The sequence below is a fragment of the Dreissena polymorpha genome, chromosome 10 (genome assembly GCF_020536995.1).
Source record: "Dreissena polymorpha isolate Duluth1 chromosome 10, UMN_Dpol_1.0, whole genome shotgun sequence".
Classification (NCBI taxonomy): domain Eukaryota; kingdom Metazoa; phylum Mollusca; class Bivalvia; order Myida; family Dreissenidae; genus Dreissena; species Dreissena polymorpha.
Genome location: NC_068364.1, coordinates 35,384,807 through 35,412,296, shown reverse-complemented (window position 1 = coordinate 35,412,296; position 27,490 = coordinate 35,384,807). Strand labels below are relative to the sequence as shown.

The following is a 27,490-nucleotide window of genomic DNA, read 5'->3' as shown; positions in this document are numbered from 1 at the left end:
TGCTTAATAATTCCCATGTTAATATACACATATGTTAAACAAATCGTCTCTTTAATGATTTTTATAACTTATAACCCAAACTAAAATCAGTGTTGTTGTTTTTTCTTCTTTCGGCGAGGCTTACATATACCAAATTTGACAGGATAACAATTCAATAAGTATGCAGCAGAAAATTTGAGAGACACAAACATGAAACTTATATTTTATTGGAGGCAAACCTACCGCATGTGTTAATATTTCACCGCTGATGAATACATATTACATAATTGTTTACTTAAGTGTTTAAATAATCTAAATAATAACAAGTTATAAACATGTAGTTGACAAGCACGTTTTAATTATAAAAAAATATATGGGAAAATACTATGGCTCATGCTTGGTATGAAGTCTGTAAATACAATGTAACAAGTATTATATTCAAGCAAAATAATATATGATTGTTGTTTTTAAAGCCCACAGAAACGGCTAACGACCATCGCACGTCTCCCATGTAGAAACTTTAGCTCAATGTGAAACAAATACTGTGGATTTATATAAATGCTCATGTTGTACTTAGGTTTGAATTATGGTTGAATTTAAATAAGAATAATTTATTATCGCGTCTTACTTTTTAATTTTTAGTAGATGTCGAATAACTATAACCAAAAGCATGCTCAACACCTGTTAACAAATAAATGTAATGAATTAATATCTCGTAAGTTGAACATGATGGCCATACTTCCTTAACACTTAACTTATATAATATCGGCATTTCTTGTAATTCGTTCTGAATATTCTTTTAAATAGCGTGGTAAGTTGAAGCTAAAAACAAAAATCAATGTTGATTCAGAACTTATTGTTGTAGACACCTTTCAAAACAAGCAATACATTATAACAAAAGTATGTACGTGCAATTTCCCTTTATTTCTAGATTGGTCCATCGCAACCTCTGACGTCAAATTGCATGGAGATATAACCGTGCCACAGTGTTGGATTTACTCTGGCACACAATGCTAGCACAGGGCAAGGCAACTGATTGGGTCGTATGGTTTTCCCGTCATCATTTGCATCAAATAACTGCAAGAGAAAAAAGCGTGAAAAGGATTCCAACGCCATTGTAAATTATAATGGGATTTTATAAACGTATTTTTTTAGGTAAAGGCTTTCATTAAAGATTTTTTGTATGAAAACGCGATGGGGTATTGGGTGTTGTGTCCACTTTAAGACAGGGTGGTCAAGGGTAAGATATTGTGAGCGTAATCAAGTTCTTAGAAAAACTATCTAGGAAACTGACTCAATCTCAAGTCAGTCTAACTATCAGCTTAAATATTTGAGATTTAAAACGAGTAAAATTCAAAACCAAATGAACATGGATCCAACATAAACACGCTAGAACATCAGTTTATAAAATAAACAAGGCAGAACTAAAGTATATAAAATATGTAAAGAAGCATAATGTATTTAGATACATAGTAAACTGATTTATGTTATTGTTTAATGCTGAATGTCAGGACGTAATCATACTGAACTGCAAATAATACTTATCGACGAGGTGGGTAAAGCGTTTATTACAAGTTTTAGGTTGAATGTTGTTCTGTTGATATTGCCATGCGTTGTATAGAGATACATCCCTTACTTTAAATGAAAGACTACACGTACTGGGGGCTTACACAAAGTTATATCCTGATAATTTCTCTAGGGTTGCATTTGTTTATTCGTCAGGATATGAACCTGTTAGCTACGTGTAATAAACATATTTTGATACCATGTCTGATCCATTCGTGTGCGTGTAAGTGTTGAAGGTCTCACAGTCTCTGCTGTACATGAATCGGTACTGTTTCACCCATTGGGCATTCTGAGGTTTCGGGGATTGGGGTCTGCCACGCGTTACTATGCCGGTGATTATTTTCGAAGATGTGAAGTTTACCTTTTAAAGAAAACAAATAATTTCATTTAAATCAATAATTAATGGCGTAGCTTCAGCCAACTTCATTGTATTAACCTGCCACCATCACCAAACAAAAATAAATCACGCACATTAATCCATGTACTGGCAACAAGTTGCAGTATACAAATAATTAGTCAGATTACGCAACAATAATGTAGTATGAAATATTTCAAAATGAACATATTAGGTTTACGACCTGGATGTACTGATTTGTATCCGCAACACCTGCCGCCCATATCCCTGCTCTGAATGATGTTCCCTCTCCCGTTTCCGTGGAATTAAGGCGCCCCTGGTCAGCCCCAAACATATCGGTCTCATTCTGATTCCATTGAGACGAAACGGACAAAGTGGAATCATTTTTGACCAAATATTCATCAGTGAAACACTCTCTCACTGAAATAAATGACATTATTTTAAAAACGATTATTTTATTGTATCACATTTAAGATTTAGTATATTTAAAAAGCATGTGATCCGATTTGATAATTGTTGTAAGAAAATGATTGTTTTGTTGTACGTCACTGGACCTAAAACCAATGGGGCGAAAATATTGTGTTGCATCAGCAGTTAACGAAACAGTACTTTTGATACAGTAGCACAGACGCAATACGTACATCCTTCAAGGAAAATGGTGTTTGTGTCGTCAAATTGGCCTTTGTTACACACATGGGTCTTATTTTTGTCAAAACAGTGCGGAGCATCGAACGTGAATCTTGCAGTGATATTGCCAAACGCAACATTCCCATTGATCGGTTTGAGCAAGGGATCACAAGTCTCTAAATAAGGAATACATACTGACATTCCTGATATTTTGTTTACAAAAACAATTCGCTTGGTACTCAATGAAACATATCAAGCTTCTAGAACTAGTCACCAATATTAACCTTGCACTAACATTTATACATAAATATATTCATTATATTTCAAATACCATTGTGAAAAAATAAATTTATTCCCCTACTGGAAGCGATTTTAATCATTTGCAGCGTGTATCAATTAGTCAGTATCTTTAAACTTTTAACATGTTTTCTGTTTTCTCTTCTTAAAAAGGTCACTGGATTTTAAGCGATATCTGTATGGCCTTATCTTCATAAATCGATAAATGCATGTAATGAAGACGCTTTCTAATGTTTCATTATTCGTGTTCAATGACGGACCGGCCAGTTTACCAAGGTGACCATACACACTGTCCAAACCGCAACCATACTCTGATATATTCATGTTTGTGGATTCGTTCATTGTCTGTAGTTTAGAATGCTCCGATTGGCGTTTGGAGACTATTTAAAATTCATTGTTTAAAAATGTTTCAAACATTCACACACTTGACTCGAAGTGATGTCAAAATGTTATTTCCAATTAATCAACACAATTGTTATATCGACAATACACAAATGTATAACCATTATAATAAATACATGTCAATATAACTAGCGTTATCTTTCTTGAGATCAACATAATTTGTTTCTTAGTTGATGTTAAAAGCATAATAACCGCTTGGAACATAAATGAGTGGATAACAGTTATTAATAAATTACAATTCAAATCAAAGTCAATTTACTCGCCAAAATAACGATATCCTTTATTATCGACAACTTACAAAACGAAGATTAACGGTATTGGAATTGTATACAAAAAAATATTTCTGATTGCCAAAAGTGTCTCTTGTAAGGTATGGGGCTGATATGTGTTTTTGAATATAATGAGAACCTGGGGTATTTCATTGCAATCATGCCCACTTAAATTTACAAGACTCATGAATTTGTGAAGAATTGCAACGTATAGCTAAAATAGACAGCAATTTTACTTTTATAGAAATAAATTTAATGTTGTTGTTTTCTTGTGCTAATGGAGATAGCCATTCACACGATGGAAACACATTATGTTTGTATGTGCCTATACTCAAGATATGTTCACACATCGTTTAACACGATAAAAAAACATTGTAGTGTGTATCGGATAAATACATTAAACGGCTGTAGGGTAATTAAAGAGTGCGCATTGCTCTTCCCGAAACATATTTTGACGCACGTTTGACAACAACACTTTCCTACGTGTTGACATTCAGGATTAAGGCTGGAAGAAAGTAACTCAATTCAAATCGATAGTTAACGATTATCACTTATTGTTGGACACACTGCAATTATATTTCCGACTTAGTGCTTTGTACAAGTATACTATTCACACGGCGATTGTTTCGTTAACATTTTCGCATCTCATTCTATGAAATCCCTCATGGCTCTGACACGTATGAGTTTATAAATCCGTTTCTATGTTCTGACATTCAGTGTCGCATAGGGCTCAAATGAAGACATGTTCGTGGACTCTACATTTCAGGTCAATAATACATCATTTTTTAAGTCATCAATGCGACTAAATAAGCAGGTTTACCAGTAAATTAGTGATTTTTTGTATTAGTTTGTAAGTTTTCCAGCGCGGTAAACCTAAGCTCTTAGCTCTGCCGTAGTTGTTAATATATTGCATTACATTACATATATGTTATATTATCTTGTTTTTTCCTTTACTTAATTGTTGAACAGAACCTGCTTTTCATACCTTTATTTTCATTAAACTGATTACGCAATTAATAAATTATCGAACGAGACGTAATTTCTGGGACGTAAACATACTATACTATGGATTTAGAGACACATATTCGGAGGTGGTTGATGTGTTTTTAACAGTAAAATATTAAAACAGATTGATAGCATTGAACAATTCAAAATATAGTTTGGACTAAGTGTATGTCATGCATTATTGGAAACTTCAATATGAATCCATATCCTTGCTTTGCATGATGTTCATTCATTGAATGCGTTGAGTAATTGTTAACGAAACGATCACCATTTGGGGCTTATACTTGTATAAAGTACTCAATCTGAAGCATCTTGCATTCTGTCCAACATTTAGTGTTAATGGTGTACTATCTATTTAAATTGACTAACTTTAGTCCAGCCCTATGTAATCCTGAATGTCAAAACGTTCGAAAGTGTTAATCACCTGACGTGTGTCTATTCTCCGATTATTTTCGGGAAGAACTATGTGAAATATTTGATTACCCTATAGCTGTTTAATTTATGTATCGGATGCACAGTTTAATGATTTTGTATCGTATTCAACGATGCGTGAAGATATCTTGAATTAGGCAAATACAAAGCGAACTTGTTTCCGTTGGGTGCTCTGTAATCCACTCATTCATGCTCCAAGCGGTTAAAATGCTTTCAACATCAAATGGATCTCCAGAAATATAAATTCTAGCTATATTGACCTGTTTTTAATAGAATGGCAAATGCCAGTATCAGGTTAATATTGGCGAATACAATATTAGCATTTAAAAACGTATATAAATCCCTCATAGCACTGACACAATGTATTATCTCGTTTCCATCTCGACATTCAGTGTCGCACAGGGCCCTTATTAAAATTCGTTCGTGGACTCTTTATTTAGGGTACATGATACATCATTTTAAAGTCATCAATTCGACTGAATACGCTGGTTAACAAGTAAATGAGCGAATGTTAGAAAAACAATTCATTTTACATAGCGATAAAAACCGAATAAAACTTTAGCTATTAGCTCTGCCGCAGGTTTTTTCATATTTCATTACATTTCATATATTGCATATAACCTTTTTCCTTTCATATATTGTAGAACTAAACCAGCTTTCCACATCTTTAGTTTCATTCAACTGATTACTCAATTTATGAATTTGTTACGTTATTTCTGGGAAGTAAACATACTATACTATGGATTTAGGGGCGACAATTCGGAGGAGGTTGATGTTTTTTACAGTAAAATAATAACACAAAAATAAATTATCGAACAATTTCAAAACATATTAGTGTTAGAATTTGTGTATGTAATAAAATTTTGGAAACTTCAATAGGAAAAAAAAATGCGCCGACCCGTAATTTGATTTCGTTAATCGTGTTTTCGCCCAGAATGTTTAGCAATCAATACGTTTCCAAAAATAGTAAGGTTATTGCAAATAGTTATCACGAATTGTTAAGACTTGATAAACCGAGAGATCCATGCACGTTTTGTTATTCAGACGCTTTATACGTCGATATTCCAAGCTGCACTTGCTCTGCCGTCATGAACAGGACTTTTTGACATGTCGTGGAGTTCTTTATATTAAGGACAAGTTATTTGGGATCCCTTAAAGATTTCAAAGTGAAACTCTAAAAAAAATCACACCTAAAATATATAACAAAAGCTGAAATGCGTCAAAATGCTTATATAAAACCAAACATGTGTCCACAGATGTTCAGATTTGCATTTGAGGTCAGTTTAATTATGGGAAGAAATATGACTTTTGATCTATACAATTTTGTTTTGATATATACAAAATCATTTTAGACCATTGGATAACGTAATGCAAAGACATTTTTCCATTGTGATGAGTCACATAACCAAATGCACTACACACATAATATTTTTTTTAATGAGCATTTAAACAAATTCACAAATTGTCTGTAAATAAATACGTGGTAAACAAAATACAAAACACAATGGAGAAACGTATACTAAAAAATTCCTGGACCTAAATCTTTAGACATAGGGAAACACGTTATGTCGTCATGTCATTTATTTACACGAAATGCGCGTAGAAGTGAACACTTGGCATATTGCCTATCGTCTTGACAAATATTCGATATACGAATATAGCATTTTCCAGAAATGTATTTTCCCGCTTCACACTTCAAATTCTTCAATGGATCCGTGCCTTTGTACAAAAAAATCCATTGGACTTCTAATGCAGTAAAATAGAACAACATAAAATGCAGTACAATAGAACAAAATAAAAAATTATATTTAGAAGAAGGGGTCTTTAAACAAGTTCTAACTTCATATATGAACTATATTAAATATATGAAATATCAACATATTTTCACAGAAGTGATGAATACCCTTGAACGCAATCCATAGTCAAAACAACGCAATTTTTTTCAATCCAAAGGGCCCCAACCCATTCCCAAAAATGGTGGTAAAAACACCGAAAAGCTTGTGCGTATGAACAATTAAAATGGACATAAAAACAGACGACGTAACAGATACAATAACAACAGATTTTTTGGAAATTTAAGTATAAAAGTAAGGAAATACTACGAGACATTTACACAGAATTAAGCTAGTATGAACAAACAAAAAGTACGTTGTGCTTCAGTATTTTGACCCCTGCACATTTTTTATCTTACCTTGAAATGTTTGAGCACAGTGTCATTTGACTCCTGGTTTTAAAAATCTATTGAAATCCCTGATATATATGAAATGTCTTCAGTACAGAAATTGATGTTCAACTTCCATTGGACTTCTAATGCAGTAAAATAGAACAAAATAAAAAAAATAGAAGAAGGGGTATTTAAACAATTTGAAGTTCCTAACTGAATAATGACAACAACTGAGATATTCATTTATTATTCAGTGTTTTTCACCATTTTGGGAATGGGGCCGGGTCACTTTGGATTGGGGAAATTCGCGGCGTTTGGCTAAAATTTGTGTTGTTGTTGTTTTGCTCAAAATACTTCAAAATTGAGAAATCAAGTGTGTTCAGTATTATATGTACTAAGGTTGAACTTATGTGAATGGGAGATGAACACATTATTGAGATAAAAACAAATATTTTTTTTTGGAAACCTTCCAATGTGAATTTTCAGCTCCCATTTGGGAAAAATATATACTGTTTTTCAATTGGGAATGGGGCCGATTACCGGACACGATTTTGGATGAAAAACAAGATGACCTTAAAGGCCCAAAGTCCCTCACCTGAGATTCAAAAGAACTGCCCTGCTCTGTGCAGCACAAGATGTCATTAGAACAAATGTTCTAACTAACTTTCACGAATAGTGAACACCCTGGCGGCAATGTTTTTCAACAGACCGGATATATTTTCGTACACATCAAAAATATCATTACAACAAATATTCTGACCAAGTTTCATTAATATTGGACAATAAATGTGAGGACAAGAGTGTAAACTAGTTTTAACAATAGCAATATAAGGAAATATGCCCTGCCCCCTGGTAGCCATGCTTTCCAACCAACTGGAACAATTTTTAACTTGTCTAAGATATCATTGGGGCAATTCTTTTGACCAAGTTTCATAAAGATCAGACAATACATGTGGCCTCTAGAGTGTAAACAATGTTTACTCCAGCAGCTGGAGTTTCACTTCTTTATATTTACTATAGCAATATAAGGAAAAATGCCCCGCCCCATAGTGGCCATGTTTTTCTACCAAACCAAACCATATTAATACTCGTCAAAGATATAATTAGTATGTATCTTCTGAACAAGTTGAATGAAGATCGAACAATAAATGACGCCTCTAGAGTATTCACAATGTTTTACATAAGCCATATATAGCCATAAAAGGAAAAATGCACCGCCCCATGATGGCCATTTTTTCAAGCAACCGGAATCATTTTCGAACTCATCCAAAATATTATTGGGAAAAATCTTCTGACCAAGTTTCATGATGATCGTACAATAAATGTAGTATATAGAGAGTTTTACTGTAGCTATATCAGGAAAAATGCCCCGCCCCCTTTGCTGCCATGTTTTTTTACAACCAACCGGAACCCTTTTCAAACTCATCCAAGATATAATTGGGACAAATCGTATGACCAAGTATCATGAAGATTGGAAAATAAATGAGGCCTCTAGAGTATTAACAAGGTTTTACGATAGCCATGTAAAGCCATATGAGGAAAAATGCCCCGCCTCTTGGCAGCCATGATTTTTAGCAAACAAAACCATTTTTAAACTCATCCAATATATTATTGAGACCAATCTTACGACCAAATTTCATGAAGATTTGACAATAAATGTGGCCTCTAGAGTGTTAACTAGGTTTTACTATAGCCATATAAGAAAAAATACCCCGCCCCTGGCTGCCATGTTTACCATCCAACTGGCATCCTTTTCAACCCATTCCAAGATATTATTGAGACTAATCTTCTGACCAAATCTATTGAAGATTGGACAATAAATGTGGCATCTAGAGTGTTAACAAGGCAAATGTTGATGCCGCACAACGCACGACACACGACGCATGACGGACAACGGACAAAAGGCGATCACAAAAGCTCACCATGAGCACATTGTGCTCTGTTGAGCTAAAAACGATGTTATTAGAATTCGAATAAAATAATGCATGATAGAGAGCAAAGTTTTCAAAAGTTGAACTGAATTAAACAGTAGCTTTCAAAATAACTGAAAGCAACAATACCAGCCATAAGCTTCACTTTATCTATCATCTATGTATCATATATTGGACAAGAAATGTGGCATTATCTGAGCAAATATAACATTTATGATGTATACATCATTCCCAGTTTGAGGAAGCATACGTTGATTTTTGTTAATAGTAAACACTTGATCACATCGATTTTTTGCGCTGTTGGGAAACGTACCTGTACCAGCTCAATCGGGGAAAAATTAGCGCAAAACCCTGATATTGGGAAAATTCGCGTTGTGAAATCTTCATATTGGGAAACTGGTGTTTTTTGTTGTTTGCTCCTGTTTTTTTGCTCCACATACTTCAACATTGATAACTTGCAGTTGTTAAGTTGTCAATATTATATTTACTTTGACTATATACATTTTGTTGTTGGAAACCTTCAATTCGCAATTATTTTGACAGCAATTGGAAAATTTGTAGTTTACCAATTGTAAGTGCAGTTTTCTGGTACTTTATAAAGAAGGAAAAAAATCGCTATAATTACATACTATAATAACACTATATTCATCATCTATAGATCAAATATGATACCAGAAATGTATCATTATCTGAGAAACATATCAAATTTATGACGTAAACAACATAACAGTTATGAGGAAGCATCCATTTATTATTGTTATAGTAAACACTTGATAAATACATATCCTCATAAACACTTCAAAATCGCTAAGATCTGAAGATGCACACTTTACTATTTCCAGCTCAGAAGGAATGTGAAAATGGATTTATGCAAACAGCAAAAATTCGCAGTCTGTTCAGGTTTGCTTCTCATCAGTATCAAAGGGTTGGAAATGAAGCCTTTAAAACTCAAATCTAGTAAGGAAGGTCCATCATTATATTTCACTTTCTAAGGGACTACAAATGCGTAAAAATACGTATCTAAGTGGTAAAGGGTTAAAGTGCATATGTCATGATGGGTATATGGTTAAGACTGTTTCCAACACAAGTTCATTCTTAGCTGCTCTTCAATTTTCACTTAACAAAGCCAATGCCTCTTGGCTTAGTCCCAAACAGTTGCTCCACACTCATGCTATTGCAAATATGACTTATTGTGAGTGTTAACAAGCTTTTTCTTTAAATTGACCTAGTGACGTAGCTTTTAACCTCACGTGACCCAGCTTCGAACTCGACCAAGATATCAATGGGACAAGTTTCATGAAGATTAGACAATAAATGTGGACTCTAGAGTGTTAACAAGGCAAAATATTGAGCTCATGTGAGAAAAACTATCAGGGAGGTGAATTAAGAATCACCTAGGTTGAAGAAAATTTCATACGATGCTTACAGTTGCATAATGATCCAGAATCCAAGTTAATAAATATTTGTAAAATTAGTTTGACATTAACAGTGATGAAATCAGCTGAAAGAAGGAGAAATGACTGTCCCGAAAATCATCTGAGAGATGAGAAAACAATCGCTTGACAGTGCGATAAAACTTCTTTTTTTTTCTTTTTTTCCCACACATTTTAGTTCAAAATTGCAAACAAATACAAATATCATACGTGCACTATCACACAAATGATATGCAATCAGAGATGAAAACAACAAACGCGTAATAACACTTACTGCAGTTCAGTTCGTCTGCTCCATCACTACAATCCGGCTTGGCGTCACACATGGCTACAAATACACACAAACTATTATTAATATATATTTATATTTTTTATGCCGAACACACATGCAATTTTAATCAAGCTATGATGAGCATATAAGTGTCGTTCGGGGAAATCTGGGCTATTGCTTGTGCGTAACATGTCGTCCCAGATTCGCTTGTGAAGTCCGTTATGCCTAATAAGAGACGACTTTTTCTGCTTGTTTTGTATCATTACAGGGGTATGTGTTTAAAAATGCACACAAACCATGATTGTATTCTTTTATTTTTGTATGCCAAACACGCACTTATGCAATTATACGAAAACTCTGGTGACCACATGAGATCATTTCTTTTAAAACTGGGCTTATTGCATGTTTATAAAGTGTCTTCCCACATTAGGCTAATTTGAGATGACTAATTTCGCTTTGACTTGATTTTATGCTAGAAGAGACTTTCTTAAAACAAAACCATAAAAGCAGAAAGTGTCGTCCCTGAAGAGCCTTGGCGCACTTCACTGGCTAATCCAGGACGAGGCCCTCAGCCAGCCTGGATTTTTGACTTCTTTTCAACAAACAAACGCAGTCAACACAGGCTTATCAGTGACAACACTTTACACCTAAACTTAATTTTCGTTTCACATTTAAACAGAAAGTGATGTTTCTGATTAGCCTGTACATACTGCACAGGCTTATCTGGCATGACACTTTACCCACATGCAGTCCAGTTTTCCCAGAATGAGGCTCAGCGACCATTTCCAGCTCAAAACTGGTACTTGTACGTATTCCAAACACACACACACACAAATGCTATCTTAAGCAAACCATGTTATCCATATAATTTTTAAGCGCAGCGGTAAGAGCTATATCGTTTACTTTTCATATGCAAATAACTTGAAATGTTAATACTTCAACACCAAACATTTTATCACCCATCACAAAGATAAAAGAACATTGTACATCAGGTAGCAAAATGACACTTACGATTAGACACATAACAAAAATACAGTTTTGTTTATGAATAATGATCATTTGAAATTGATACAATTATAAAGCGTTCTTGAAACATGATCTGATTAAATAATTCAGTATTGTTTCTATTTGTTTCCAGTACACTTTGTAACAACACCTGTATCATTTCAGCTTTTTTTCTAAAACTCTTACAAACAATGCCCCAAAATGCCAAATGTTCCCCACAAACCCAAGATTATAATGTTATACAGCGACTATGTCGAAGAACCGAGCGTGTTAAGTTGTCGCCGAACGACAACTGACTTAAATATTGGTTCGCGAATCTAGCCGAATATAAACGATTTAACGTTGTATCACAAATCTCTATATTGCGGAGGATACCGGAAATAGTCGATGTATCACGATTTAGCACGCCTGTCTTTCAAGATGGCGGCAAGCAGAAGAGAAATTACAATGAACGGCGAAAACGACAAGTAACTAAACAATTATAACTACAGATAACATATGGTTATTAGGAAATGATTTAATGCTTTTGTCAATAAACGATAAAGACTACTTTTAAGATACAAACAACAAATATTTATAAGAAATAAACACAGTGAATGTCTGTCACGGAAATCAGTGTTGGAAAATTGGAGTTCAGTCTACTCACAAAGTCAAAGCTTAAAATAAAGACAAGTATCGTTCGAAAAATGAAAGAGACAAACATGATTTGATTTATATGTAAGTGGATCTGTGTATAATCAGATTCATATGCATACTCTGCTTTATTATGTATGTCAGGCTGTAAAGTCTACGTGTAATAGTAGCACTGGACTGAAGATGTGAAATGCAAGATATTGAAAGGTAAACCAATTAAATATAGTAATTTAACTCCGTTTAATACAGCATTAAGACAACAAGAACACTAAAGCGTGTGTGTTAATAGTCTGTATGTGTTCCCCATATATTTTATGATTTTTTTTTACTGTGTTAAGCTTAATATACTAAAAGAGGCTATGTTTAAATGGTGTATTCAAGAATCCATAGATTCTTGCGAGTTTAATATGCATGTGAAAGAATATTAACTCAACATTGTCTTCATTGTAAAAAGAAATTAAAGCAGAACTTTCTAATATAAAAATGCTGTCAAACATGCACTTAAAAACAATTTTAATTATGTTAGTTATTATTTTATAAATAATGCTTTATTTGTCCCAATTTCATTGTTTATCGTGCTATTTTCCAGATTTCTTTGTTTAAAGCGCAAATTTTCCTTATCCAAATGGCACAGGCTGTAACAAATAAAAGCAAAATTCACTGCAATTATTAAAGGTAGAAAATATAGAACAAAATACTGCAGTTGTACATCTTTTTGTCAGACCGATCATCGCATTCCGGGTTGCAATCGCAAATAAAACTCGGCTGGACACAACCACTCGCATTCTTGGCGCTGCTACACTTAAAAAGACCCGGCTGAGAGCACGGGTATGCGGGGCACAGCGACCCGTCGTCCATTTTCTCGTCCGAGCCGTCTTCACAGTCCTGGTTATTGTCGCACTGCCACCAGTAAGGGATACACTTGGAGCTCTGCTTGCACAAGAAATGGCTCCTGTTACCGTAGAGACGGACATCTTGTTAACCATAGAAACTGAGGTCTTGTCAACCATTGAAACTGAGATCATATTAACCGTACAAACGAATATCTTGTTAACCCACAGATACGGACATATTGTTAGCCATAGAAATGGATGTTGTGTAATACATAGAAATGGACATCTTGTCAACTATAGAAACATGCATATTATCATAGCCATAGAAACAAACATTGTGTAACCATAGAAACTGTTATCTGGTAACCATAAAAACAGGCATATGTCAACAATAGAATTGACATCATGTAACCGTTATCTTGTAACCGTAGAAACAAACATTTTGTTAACCATAAAAATGGACATCTAGGCAACCATAGAAACCAAAATCTTGTTCCCCATAGAAGCAGACCATAGAAATTGACGTCTGGGGCTTGTTCTAGGAATACTGGGCTTAATGCATGTGCAAACAGTGTCATCCCAAATAAGATCGTCCAGTCTGGATATATTTATCCGGAACACTACTTTCTGCTTCTATGGAAGTTTAAATTTAAAGGAAGTCTCTTCTAAACGACAAAATCATTTGAGACGTAAAGTGTCTTCCCTGATTAGCCTGTGCAGTTTGCACATGATAATCTGGGACAACACTTTTTGGCACATACATTAAGTCCACTTTTGCCAGATACAGGCTCATCTTATTACAATATCAGCCTAATTAAAGTTATTTTGAAAGAAATTATAGAAGAACAGCAACAATTACATTTGGAACTCCGCTTGCACGAGAACAAATGCATGTAATTATGTTATGGGAATCACCCAAAAAGAAAACAGATACAGCAAAACTAAAGTGATCGGGAAAGTTCATGTGAAAAACAACCTTCACAGTTATTATTGCAAACAGCATTGTGTTATGCATTTGGATCTGTGAATTTCTAGGAAATTACTCAGATGGCGGAAGCAATTAAAGGCATCAAAGAGGTCGAAAAAAAATTAATTATTTCATATGTGGTTCTATGGCCAGGGACCACTTATTTTCTACTTGAATAAGAACTAACAGCCATAATCAGAGAAATGGGTATCATTCGGGTAAAGAAAATGAGGTAAAGCCTTAACATAGTCCTTCCAAATACACTTAAAACTTATGAAAACTTGTTGTAAAACTTAACAACAGAGAGAATAACACAAATGACAATATATGTTTAGGATTAAGTGTGAAACGAGTGTATCTCCTTAACGTTTCCACATCAGCCACTAGAGCCTCACTCTGGAGAAATGGGGCTTAATGCAAGTGCGCAGAGTGTCGTTAAAGATTATCGTATTCAGGTTGCATAGGCCAATCTTGGACGACACTTTCCGCCTATACTGAATGTTCACTAACAAGGGACTTCCTTTAGTAAATCACAATAAAATCAAAGAGTGTCGTCCCTGATTATTCTGTGCCGTCTGCACAGGCTGATGTGTGACAAAACCTAACGCACATGATTTAAACCCGGATTTCCTGAAACAGGCTCCAGTCAGCAGTCAACAATTGTATTGTATCTGTACTGGATGTTGGCTGGTCTGATTTTCCGTCGAAAACATCTCTGTACGGGGCGACATCAAATCAGCAGCCATTCTTAAAATCGCCCGCTTCGCAAACAACCCATTCGTATTCATAGAAGAAAACAACGATAGAGAGCAGTCGATAATAATGGTATGTATAGTCACCACCAACAGAAACGTGACCTTGCAATTGGTAAATCATGCGTATTCTTTGAAGTCGAAAAAATAAACTTTAAGACAGTTTAAGTGTTTTCGATATGAAAACACAACTCTCGCATAGAAACTATTCCTAACCCGGGATAGACTTCACATTTTATTGCATTTTTCGATCACTTTAATTTTTTTTCAAACAGCATATGCACGTGAGTATTTGCGTATGCCTAGCTACGCCCCTGGATTTGAATCTTATTTTACCTTTCATGCAATATACATTATCAGTCAGGAGATGTAATTGGAATTTCCATTAGCAATTGAATATAAAACAGGAGCATTACGTTAACAATATAATGATAATATTCCACTTACTTTGTATAACACATTGAACAGAGTCATTCCAGCCGGCTGCACTGCACTCTATCAATGACGAGCCGTTTAGTGCGTACCCTGGGTTACACTGCACATAAGCCTGCTTCTGGTAGGTAGTGCCTTTCGGAGCTGTGGCTACACCATTGGCTGGGGAAGCGTTACCGCAGTCTTAAGTTGAAATATATTACAAGGGTAATGTTAAACAAAACTTAGAAAATGAATGACTCATACACTTTAGTGGATACAAATTGATTTACTTCAAAGTTGTTTTTGGGAAATATTTAGTTTGAGAAGATAAAAATACGGACACATAAGATCGAAATGAATTAAATAAATTCAAAATAATTCTTAAACAAGGGATGGAAACTATTGGTGGACGAATAGAAATACATTCCTTAAAAGCCCATAAACAGTAAAAATCAACGAATATTTCGTACAATATTTCGAAAAAAAAATAAGTTAACAAATAAACGAATATTTCGTAAAATATTTCGAAAATAAAGTAAGAAAATCAATATTCCTTATAGCAAAAGCCAAATGTCAACGCTAGATGTGGTCTGGTAACGTAGATTTACCAAGATACAAAATGCTTTTTTGCTGTTTTTGTGTGGGACAATATATTCAACGCATGATCATGTGCAATGTTAGTGATCGTGTGTCGTATGAATAGATATCGTTGCAGGACATTATTAAATTGAATGTTATTGTGCCACAAAAAAAATAAAAATAGCATTTTGTATATCGTTAAATTGTTGTTACCATACCACATCTAGCGTTGAAATTTTGGCTTTTGCTATAAGGAAGACTGATTTTGTATGACTTAAAATTATTGTACGAAATATTTTGCTAAATATTCTTTGATTTTGAGTTTTAATTTTACTTTAAATGTGTGCTCGGGCCTAAAGATTTTTAAAGAAAACAAAAATTCTGTAAAAAAAAAAACAACACACAACAGCATTGAAATAATAATGTGGAGAATCATGACCAACATGTTAGTTTATAGCCCTGTTTGATAGCACACGAACAAGTTGCTAAATTTTTAACGTTCCTGAGCTCTGCTATGAAATGTGTTGAAGAACGACACACGTCTAGAGCAGTTGTCAGTAACTGGCATAAGTAAGTACACTTAAGTACTGGTACAAGCAAATAATCCAGGAATAGAGTGAGTTGGTTAAATTACCGCCATGATTTGACTGAAATACAGTTAAAGACGGAGAAAATCCAACTAAACAAACAAGCTTAAAGTGTCAGCGATCAGAATGTGTACAATGACTGAATTGTGCCTAAAACTTTATTACCATATGGGTTACACGTGGCTGAATCAGACCAGACAGAGTCTGCGTTGCATTTGGCGATGTTTGCTCCGCTCAGTACGTAACCGTGATTGCATGCTATTTTAACAACAGTTCCAAATGTTGTTGCTGTGGTGTTTACTGTACCATGGTCTGGTGTTGGGTCACCGCAATCTGAAGAATTGTTAAATATTGATGATACTTATGATGAAAAAGATGATGATGTTGTTGTTGTTGTTGTTGAAATAGTTGATATTGATGTTGATGTTGGTATCGATGATGATACCTGTTACCGTAGAGACGGACATCTTGGTCTTGTCAACCATAGAAACTGAGATCATATTAACCATACAAACGAATATCTTGTTAACCCACAGATACGGACATATTGTTAGCCATAGAAATGGAAGTTGTGTAATACATAGAAATGGACATCTTGTTAACTATAGAAACATACATATTGTCATAGCCATAGAAACAAACATTGTGTAATCATAGAAACTGTTATCTTGTAATCATAGAAACAGGCATATTTCAACAATAGAATTGACATCGTGTAACCGTAATCTTGTAACCGTAGAAACAAACATCTTGTTAACCATAAAAATGGACATCTAGGCAACCATAGAAACCAAAATCCTGTTCCCCATAGAAGCAGACTTCTTAAACCATAGAAATGGACGTCTGAGGCTTGTTCTAGGAAAACTGGGCTTAATGCATGTGCGAACAGTGTCATCCCAAATTAGATCGTTCAGTCTGGATATGTTTATCAGGAACACTACTTTCTGCTTCTATGGAAGTTTAAGTTTGAAGGAAGTCTCTTCTAAACGACAAAATCATTTGAGACGTTAAGTGTCTTCCCTGATTAGCCTGTGCAGTTTGCACATGATAATCTAGGACATCACTTTTTCGCACATTCATTAAGTCCACTTTCCCCAGAGACAGGCTCATCTTATTACAATAACAGCCTAATTAAAGTTATTTTGAAAGTAATTATAGAAGAACAGCAAAAATTACATTTGGAACTCCGCTTGCACAAGAACAAATGCATGTAATAATAGTTATGGAAATCACCCAAAAAGAAAACAGATACAGCAAAACTAAAGTGGTCGGAAAAGTTCATGTGAAAAACAACCTTCACAGTTATTATCGCAGACAGCATTGTGTTATGCATTTGGATCTGTGATTTTGTAGGAAATTACTCAGATGGCGGAAGCAATTAAAGGCATCAAAGAGGTAGAGAAAAAAATAATTATAACATATGTGGTTCTATGGCCAGGGACCACTTATTTTCTACTTGAATAAGAACTGACAGCCATAATCAGAGAAATGGGTATCATTCGGGTAAAAAAATGAGGTAAAGCCTTAACGTAGTCCTTCCAAATACACTTAAAACTTATGAAAACTTGTTGTAAAACTTAACAACAGAGAGAATAACACAAATGACAATATATGTTTAGGATTTAGTGTGAAACGAGTGTATCTCCTTAACGTTTCCATATCAGCCATTAGAGCCTCACTCTGGAAAAATGGGGCTTACTGCAAGTGCGTAAAGTGTCGTTAAAGATTATCGTATTCAGGTTGCATAGGCAAATCTTGGACGACACTTTCCGCCTATACTGAATGTTAACTAACAAGGGACTTCCTTTAGTAAATCACAATAAAATCAGGAGTGTCGTCCCTGATTATTCTGTGCCGTCTGCACAGGTTAATGTGCGACAACACCTAACGCACATGCTTTAAACCCAGATGTCCTAAAACAGGCTCCAGGCAGCAGTCAACAATTGTATTGTATCTGTACTGGATGTTGGCTGGTCTGATTTTCCGTCGAAAACATCTCTGTACGGGGGCGACATCAAATCTACAGCCATTCTTTAATCGCCCGCTTCGTAAACAACCCATTCGGATACAAAGAAGAAAACAACGATAAAGCGCAGTCGATAATAATGGTATGCATAGTCACCACCAACAGAAAGTTGACCTTGCAATTGGTAAAGCATGCGTATTCTTTGAAGTCGAAAAAATAAACTTTAAGACATTTTAAGTGTTTTCGATATGAAAACACAACTCTCGCATAGAAAATATTCCTAACCCGGGATAGACATCACATTTTATTGCATTTTTTGATCACTTTAATTTTGTATTTTTTTCCAAACAGCATATGCACGTGCGTATTTGCGTATGCCTAGCTACGCCCCTGGATTTGAATCTTATTTTACCTTTCATGCAATATACATTATCAGTCAGGAGATGTAATTGGAATTTCCATTAGCAAGTGAATATAAAACAGGAGCATTACGTTAACAATATAATGATAATATTCCACTTACTTTGTATAACACATTGAACAGTGTCATTCCAGCCGGTTGCACTGCACTCTATCAATGACGAGCCGTTTAGTGCGTACCCTGGGTTACACTGCACATAAGCCTGCTTCTGGTAGGTAGTGCCTTTCGGAGCTGTGGCTACACCATTGGCTAGGGAAGCGTTCCCGCAGTCTTCAGTTGAAATATATTACAAGGGTAATGTTAAACAAAACTTATAAAATGAATGACTCATAAACTTTAGTAGATACAAATTGATTTACTTCAAAGTTGTTTTTGGGAAATATTTAGTTTGAGAAGATAAAAATACGGACACATAAGATCGAAATGAATTAAATAAATTCAAAATAATTCTTAAACAAGGGATGGAAACTATTGGTGGACGAATAGAAATACATTCCTTAAAAGCCCATGAACAGTAAAAATAAACGAATATTTCGTACAATATTTCGAAAAAAAATAAATTAACAAATAAACGAATATTTCGTAAAAATATTTCGAAAATAAAGTAAGAAAATCAATATTCCTCATAGCAAAAGCCAAATGTCAACGCTAGATGTGGTCTGGTAACGTAGATTTACCAAGATACAAAATGCTTTTTTGCTGTTTTTGTGTGGGACACTATATTCAACGCATGATCATGTGCAATGTTAGTGATCGTGTGTCGTATGAATAGATATCGTTGCAGGACATTATTAAATAGAATGTTTTTGTGCCACAAAAAAAATAAAAATAGCATTTTGTATAACGTTAAATTGTTGTTACCATACCACATCTAGCGTTGAAATTTTGGCTTTTGCTATAAGGAAGACTGATTTTGTATGACTTAAAATTATTGTACGAAATATTTTGCGAAATATTCTTTGATTTTGAGTTTTAAATGTGTGCTCGGGCCTAAAGATTTTTATAGAAAACAAAAATTCTGTAAAAAAAAACAACACACAACAGCATTGAAATAATAATGTGGAGAATCATGACCAACATGTTAGTTTATAGCCCTGTTTGATAGCACACGAACAAGTTGCTATATTTTTAACGTTCCTGAGCTCTGCTCTGAAATGTGTTGAAGAACGACACACGTCTAGAGCAGTTGTCAGTAACTGGCATAAGTAAGTACACTTAAGTACTGGTACAAGCAAATAATCCAGGAATAGAGTGAGTTGGTTAAATTACCGCCATGATTTGACTGAAATACAGTTAAAGACGGAGAAAATTCAACTAAATAAACAAGCTTAAAGTGTCAGCGATCAGAATGTGTACAATGACTGAATTGTGCCTAATACTTTATTACCATATGGGTTACACGTGGCTGAATCAGACCAGACAGAGTCTGCGTTGCATTTGGCGATGTTTGCTCCGCTCAGTACGTAACCGTGATTGCATGCTATTTTAACAACAGTTCCAAATGTTGTTGCTGTGGTGTTTACTGTACCATGGTCTGGTGTTGGGTCACCGCAATCTGAAGAATTGTTAAATATTGATGATACTTATGATGAAAAAGATGATGATGTTGTTGTTGTTGTTGTTGTTGAAATAGTTGATATTGATGTTGATGTTGGTATCGATGATGATACCTGTTACCGTAGAGACGGACATCTTGGTCTTGTCAACCATAGAAACTGAGATCATATTAACCATACAAACGAATATCTTGTTAACCCACAGATACGGACATATTGTTAGCCATAGAAATGGAAGTTGTGTAATACATAGAAATGGACATCTTGTTAACTATAGAAACATACATATTGTCATAGCCATAGAAACAAACATTGTGTAATCATAGAAACTGTTATCTTGTAATCATAGAAACAGGCATATTTCAACAATAGAATTGACATCGTGTAACCGTAATCTTGTAACCGTAGAAACAAACATCTTGTTAACCATAAAAATGGACATCTAGGCAACCATAGAAACCAAAATCCTGTTCCCCATAGAAGCAGACATCTTAAACTATAGAAATGGACGTCTGAGGCTTGTTCTAGGAAAACTGGGCTTAATGCATGTGCGAACAGTGTCATCCCAAATTAGATCGTTCAGTCTGGATATGTTTATCAGGAACACTACTTTCTGCTTCTATGGAAGTTTAAGTTTGAAGGAAGTCTCTTCTAAACGACAAAATCATTTGAGACGTTAAGTGTCTTCCCTGATTAGCCTGTGCAGTTTGCACATGATAATCTAGGACATCACTTTTTCGCACATTCATTAAGTCCACTTTCCCCAGAGACAGGCTCATCTTATTACAATAACAATCTAATTAAAGTTATTTTGAAAGTAATTATAGAAGAACAGCAAAAATTACATTTGGAACTCCGCTTGCACAAGAACAAATGCATGTTATAATAGTTATGGAAATCACCCAAAAAGAAAACAGATACAGCAAAACTAAAGTGGTCGGAAAAGTTCATGTGAAAAACAACCTTCACAGTTATTATTGCAGACAGCATTGTGTTATGCATTTGGATCTGTGATTTTGTAGGAAATTACTCAGATGGCGGAAGCAATTAAAGGCATCAAAGCGGTAGAGAAAAAATTAATTATTTCATATGTGGTTCTATGGCCAGGGACCACTTATTTTCTACTTGAATAAGAACTGACAGCCATAATCAGAGAAATGGGTATCATTCGGGTAAAGAAATGAGGTAAAGCCTTAACATAGTCCTTCCAAATACACTTAAAACTTATGAAAACTTGTTGTAAAACTTAACAACAGAGAGAATAACACAAATGACAATATATGTTTAGGATTAAGTGTGAAACGAGTGTATCTCCTTAACGTTTCCATATCAGCCATTAGAGCCTCACTCTGGAAAAATGGGGCTTACTGCAAGTGCGTAAAGTGTCGTTAAAGATTATCGTATTCAGGTTGCATAGGCCAATCTTGGACGACACTTTCCGCCTATACTGAATGTTCACTAAAAAGGGACTTCCTTTAGTAAATCACAATAAAATCAAAGAGTGTCGTCCCTGATTATTCTGTGCCGTCTGCACAGGTTAATGTGCGACAACACCTAACGCACATGCTTTGAACCCAGATGTCCTAAAACAGGCTCCAGTCAGCAGTCAACAATTGTATTGTATCTGTACTGGATGTTGGCTGGTCTGATTTTCCGTCGAAAACATCTCTGGACGGGGGCGACATCAAATCTACAGCCATTCTTTAATCGCCCGCTTCGTAAACAACCCATTCGGATACAAAGAAGAAAACAACGATAAAGCGCAGTCGATAATAATGGTATGCATAGTCACCACCAACAGAAAGGTGACACTGCAATTGGTAAATCATGCGTATTCTTTGAAGTCGAAAAAATAAACTTTAAGACAGTTTAAGTGTTTTCGATATGAAAACACAACTCTCGCATAGAAAATATTCCTAACCCGGGATAGACATCACATTTTATTGCATTTTTTTGATCACTTTAATTTTGTATTTTTTTCCAAACAGCATATGCACGTGCGTATTTGCGTATGCCTAGCTACGCCCCTGGATTTGAATCTTATTTTACATTTCATGCAATATACATTATCAGTCAGGAGATGTAATTGGAATTTCCATTAGCAAGTGAATATAAAACAGGAGCATTACGTTAACAATATAATGATAATATTCCACTTACTTTGTATAACACATTGAACAGAGTCATTCCAGCCGGTTGCACTGCACTCTATCAATGACGAGCCGTTTAGTGCGTACCCTGGGTTACACTGCACATTAGCCTGCTTCTGGTAGGTAGTGCCATTCGGAGCTGTGGCTACACCATTGGCTGGGGAAGCGTTACCGCAGTCTTCAGTTGAAATATATTACAAGGGTAATGTTAAACAAAGCACATAAAATGAATGACTCATAAACTTTAGTAGATACAAATTGATTTACTTCAAAGTTGTTTTGGGGAAATATTTAGTTTGAGAAGATAAAAATACGGACACATAAGATCGAAATGAATTAAATAAATTCAAAATAATTCTTAATAAAGGGATGGAAACTATTGGTGGACGAATAAAAATACATTCCTTAAAAGCCCATAAACAGTCAAAATCAACGAATATTTCGTACAATATTTCGAAAAAAAATAACTTAACAAATAAACGAATATTTCGTACAATATTTCGAAACATAAAGTAAAACAAATCAATATTCCTTTTAGCAAAAGCCAAATGTCAACGCTAGATGTGGTCTGGTAACGTAGATTTACCAAGATACAAAATTCTTTTTTTGCTGTTTTTGTGTGGGACAATATATTCAACGCATGATCATGTGCCATGTTAGTGATCGTTTGTCGTATGAATAGATATCGTTGCAGGACATTATTAAATGGAATGTTATTGTGCCACAAAAAAATAAAAATAGCATTCTGTATATCGTTAAATTGTTGTTACCATACCATATTTAGCGTTGAAATTTTGGCTTTTGCTATAAGGAAGACTGATTTTGTATGACTTAAAATTATTGTACGAAATATTTATCGAAATTGTCTTTGATTTTGAGTATTTATTTTAATTTAAATGTGTGCTCGGGCCTAAAGATTTTTAAAGAAAACAAAACTTCTGTAAAAAACACAACACACAACAGCATTGAAATAATAATGTGGAGAATCATGACCAACATGTTAGTTTATAGCCCTGTTTGATAGCACACGAACAAGTTGCTATATTTGTTAACGTTCCTGAGCTCTGCTCTGAAAAGTGTTGAAGAACGACACAAGTCTAGATCAGTTGTCAGTAACTGGAATAAGTAAGTACACTTAAGTACTGGTACAAGCAAATATTCCAGAAATAGAGTGAGTTGGTTAAATTACCGCCATGATTTGACTGAAATACAGTTAAAGACGGAGAAAATCCAACTAATCAAACAAGCTTAAAGTGTCAGCGATCAGAATGTGTACAATGACTGAATTGTGCCTAAAACTTTATTACCATATAGGTTACACGTGGCTGAATCAGACCAGACAGAGTCTGCGTTGCATTTGGCGATGTTTGCTCCGCTCAGTACGTAACCGTGATTGCATGCTATTTTAACAACAGTTCCAAATGTTGTTGCTGTGGTGTTTACTGTACCATGGTCTGGTGTTGGGTCACCGCAATCTGAAGAATTGTTAAATATTGATGATACTAATGATAAAAAAGATGATGATGTTGTTGTTGTTGTTGTTGAAATAGTTGATATTGATGTTGATGTTGATGTCGATGATGATGATGATGATGATGATGATGATGATGATGATGATGATGATGATGATGATGATGATGATGATGATGATGATGATGATGATGATGATGATGATGATGATGATGATGATAATGATGATGATAATGATGATGATGATGGATAGATTTTATATCACATTTAATATTACATTTTATTATACATTTGGAATTAATTTCTATCAAGGATTTGAAGTATTGGCTCAGCAGTGTATACTGGAATAGTTAAATCCGTAGACTGATACTATGGTAACCGATTAAAGTCAAGTTAAGCATTTGGGTGTTTAATTTTATAAATTTTACATTGAGCGTCCTCTCTATATGCAATACATGCATCAGATTAAAAAAAATACAACATTTTTATATTCGTCGGTACAACTACACGTGTGTGTTACTAATTATTCTTGCAAGTGACATTTACCTGACATTGCATATGTTTTTATCAATTTATTGTAATATTATCACGATAATATAATCCAAACTATTCGCGCTGTTAACTTAAATCATTTTTTATTCTTAGACGATTACTAATTTTAATGATCCTATCAAGGTTGCTGATTAGCCGCGTTTTAATCAACGGGAGCCATCCGCGAGTTTTAGTCGGATGAAATAATGAATAACCTTATATAGCTTTTCTCAAATAAATCCTTTCCAATCAATAAGCCATGCATAAAATCAGTTTCTTAAATGTGGAAAAATGTATGTGTTTGTGTGATACGTGTTTCTTAAATTATGTTTCTCTTGTTTTTCGGTTATATTCTGTACAGTGTCGGCAAATGTATAAGGTCATACTTTTAAGTATATGACGGTTCGTTAACAGTACAATAATAACCCCACTTACCTATGCAGCACTTGTCAGTCTTTGCTTTCATTCTTACGATATGCGCATCCGCCTGGTCCATCCTCGCACTCAGTTTGTTTTGTTCGGAGATCACCGACTGGGTAAGATTTTTCATTTGAACGGACATGTGCGTTTCCAGATATTTGTAACCTGCCAAATTCGCCGTTGTGGATTCTTCAAACCTCTTTTGAAGAGCGTTGACTCTGTCGTCGATTTTCGTTTCAACGCCTGCATTCAACAGGAGAAGTTCAGCTTTTAAGTTGTTGATCAATTCCTTTCTTTCCCTTTTCTCGACCAATTCGTTGACTTCGAGCTTCTTCACTGCCTGGTCAAGCCTCGAACTCAGTTTGTTTTGTTCGGATATAACTGACTGGGCAAGATTATTTATTTGATCGACCACAGAGACTTTCACGTTCACGTGCGTCTTCAGGTCCTTGTAACCTTTCATCATCGCCGCTGTGGTTTCTTCAAACTTTATTTGAAGAACGTTGACTATGTCGTCGAATTTTGTTTCAATCCCTGCGTTTAATTTGAGAAGTTCAGTTTTAACGCCATTTTCCTTTTCCTCAAAAAATTGGTTTACTTTATTTTTAAGCGCCGTATTTTCATCTTGAATTTCGTTGACAGAACTAAATAATCTGTTCAGTCGGCTTTCATGTGCATTCAACTTATTCTTGAGATCTGTAATCTCCCTTTGATTAAGATCTGTCATTCCCTGGCCTATCGATAAACATAAAATAAAAACAACAACTCTTTACTAAATTCAATGGTTTTTCTTTACTTTGATATCTTAAATATATTTATTTATTCATGAACTTTATTAATTTAAGTTAATATAATAGCCGCTTTATTTGGATCCCGAGCAAGCTCGGTTTGAGGACTTAATTTTCATCTGATCAATCCCGGTCAACCCGCGTCATTTAAAACTAAATGCCCTCATAATTATATGTATTATTTCATCAACTTACACTATTAAATGTACACGCCTAATTTTGTGATTAGTTGAGATTAGTTTTTCTGAGGGTAATTTTTTTTCATCAGCGTATGGATCTCTGTCTTTTTAACCAAATGCCAACCATTCTTGTTTTCTATACCATACCATATTGTGTTAAAGATACAGTTTGAGTTTCAGAATCATAGATATTTAGATTATGGAATACTTTTTGAGTGCGTGTTATAAACCATCATACGACATTTTTTTTATAACGGAAGAGTAAAAACGATTCGCACAAAAATCTATAATTACTTGAGTTAAGATAAAAAGTTCGGTAACCATATATTCTGCATTATATTCTCATGTATATCTCGCAAGTTTTTCATACATGTTTATATAATAAAGTTTCACAACTCAATCGGAACTTAATATTTGTCTTAAGATCTTTGATAAAACAGGACCTTGTATGCTTCAACTTTTATTTATATTTCTCTGCTGTAATTTCCTTACCAATAACGGATCCATCGCTAGTGTTACTCTGACCGCCAACAATCTGCTCGACAATCATCTTCAGTTCCTTGACCTCGAGCCGGATGTCGGCGATATCGTATTCAACGGAATTCTTGATTATCGTTAGCCTTCTGTTAAACTGTGCCACGTCATGCGACTGTCCGGTCACGTGGTGTGACGTCATGAGGACGACGATGAAGCAGGCGACATTTCCGATGTTTCGTAACATGGCGCCTATATATCAGCGAATTGAGTTATGGCACAGACTTTTAAAATAAATAAACACTGATATCCGTTAATTTGTTTCGAAACGAACGAACAAATGTCTTGATTTGTATATCAACGCTCATAACCCGTACAATGCAAACATTGATATAAACCCAGCTCAAGCAGGAAGCACTGCAATGACTTGCTATTTAATTCCGACACTAAGTGTTTATACGTTGTTACAAACCGGATTTATGTAACTAATCTTAAGTGTGGCACTTTATTAGCATGCTTTTGTCCAATGTTAGACATTCAATTAATATAATTATTGTTGAAAACAACGATAAACTTGAAATTTGAGACGAACATACCATTAGTTGAAGCAAAGCTAAACGTTTAATACCAACAACAATGTTAAATCACACAATTAAGGTCGGTCAGATGTGTAGTGGAAACAGACAAGTTTTTACGCCTCAATCAAAGCTCAGATATCGGTAAATATTCATGCTTCTAATATAATCATATTATCTGTTTGAAATCCACAATGAAGTGAACATAGTTATTATATTTCTACGACTATTATGGTTATTGTTGTACACGTGCTTCTATATTTAAATCGCGCTATATATAAATGAAAATAATGTCCGGTCCATAAACACTGAATTGCGTCTATGGCATTTTAAGGACTGCATACAGACAAAGAATGACACACTTATATGAGGTTATTTATTTTTCATCTCAGTTAAAACAAGTTTATACACATTTATTTGAGGTTGCGTTTACGTAATTATCTGAAGTGTTTATATAAA

General features: G+C 34.7%; 1 protein-coding gene across 6 annotated transcripts; it reads right to left on the bottom strand.

The window, feature by feature from the left end:
• Nucleotides 1-190: 190 nt before the first annotated feature.
• On the bottom strand, nt 191-26,888 carry LOC127848192 (uncharacterized). 6 transcript variants are annotated; one of them, XM_052380496.1, is made up of 13 exons: nt 26,475-26,888; nt 25,031-25,750; nt 23,902-24,069; nt 22,605-22,772; nt 20,276-20,443; nt 18,991-19,158; nt 16,667-16,834; nt 15,369-15,536; nt 10,735-10,788; nt 2,542-2,703; nt 2,124-2,320; nt 1,745-1,906; nt 191-1,056 (listed from the first exon to the last, which is right to left on the bottom strand). In XM_052380496.1, exons 1-13 carry the CDS (start codon nt 26,701-26,703, stop codon nt 907-909), a joined length of 2,682 nt encoding a protein of 893 aa, XP_052236456.1. In that variant the 5' UTR covers nt 26,704-26,888; the 3' UTR covers nt 191-906. The 6 variants fall into 6 exon arrangements, with proteins under 6 accessions (XP_052236456.1, XP_052236457.1, XP_052236458.1 ...); XM_052380497.1 differs by lacking the exon at nt 2,542-2,703 and having other exon boundaries at nt 26,475-26,887; XM_052380498.1 differs by lacking the exons at nt 16,667-16,834; nt 18,991-19,158.
• Between the last annotated feature and the right edge of the window lie 602 nt (nt 26,889-27,490).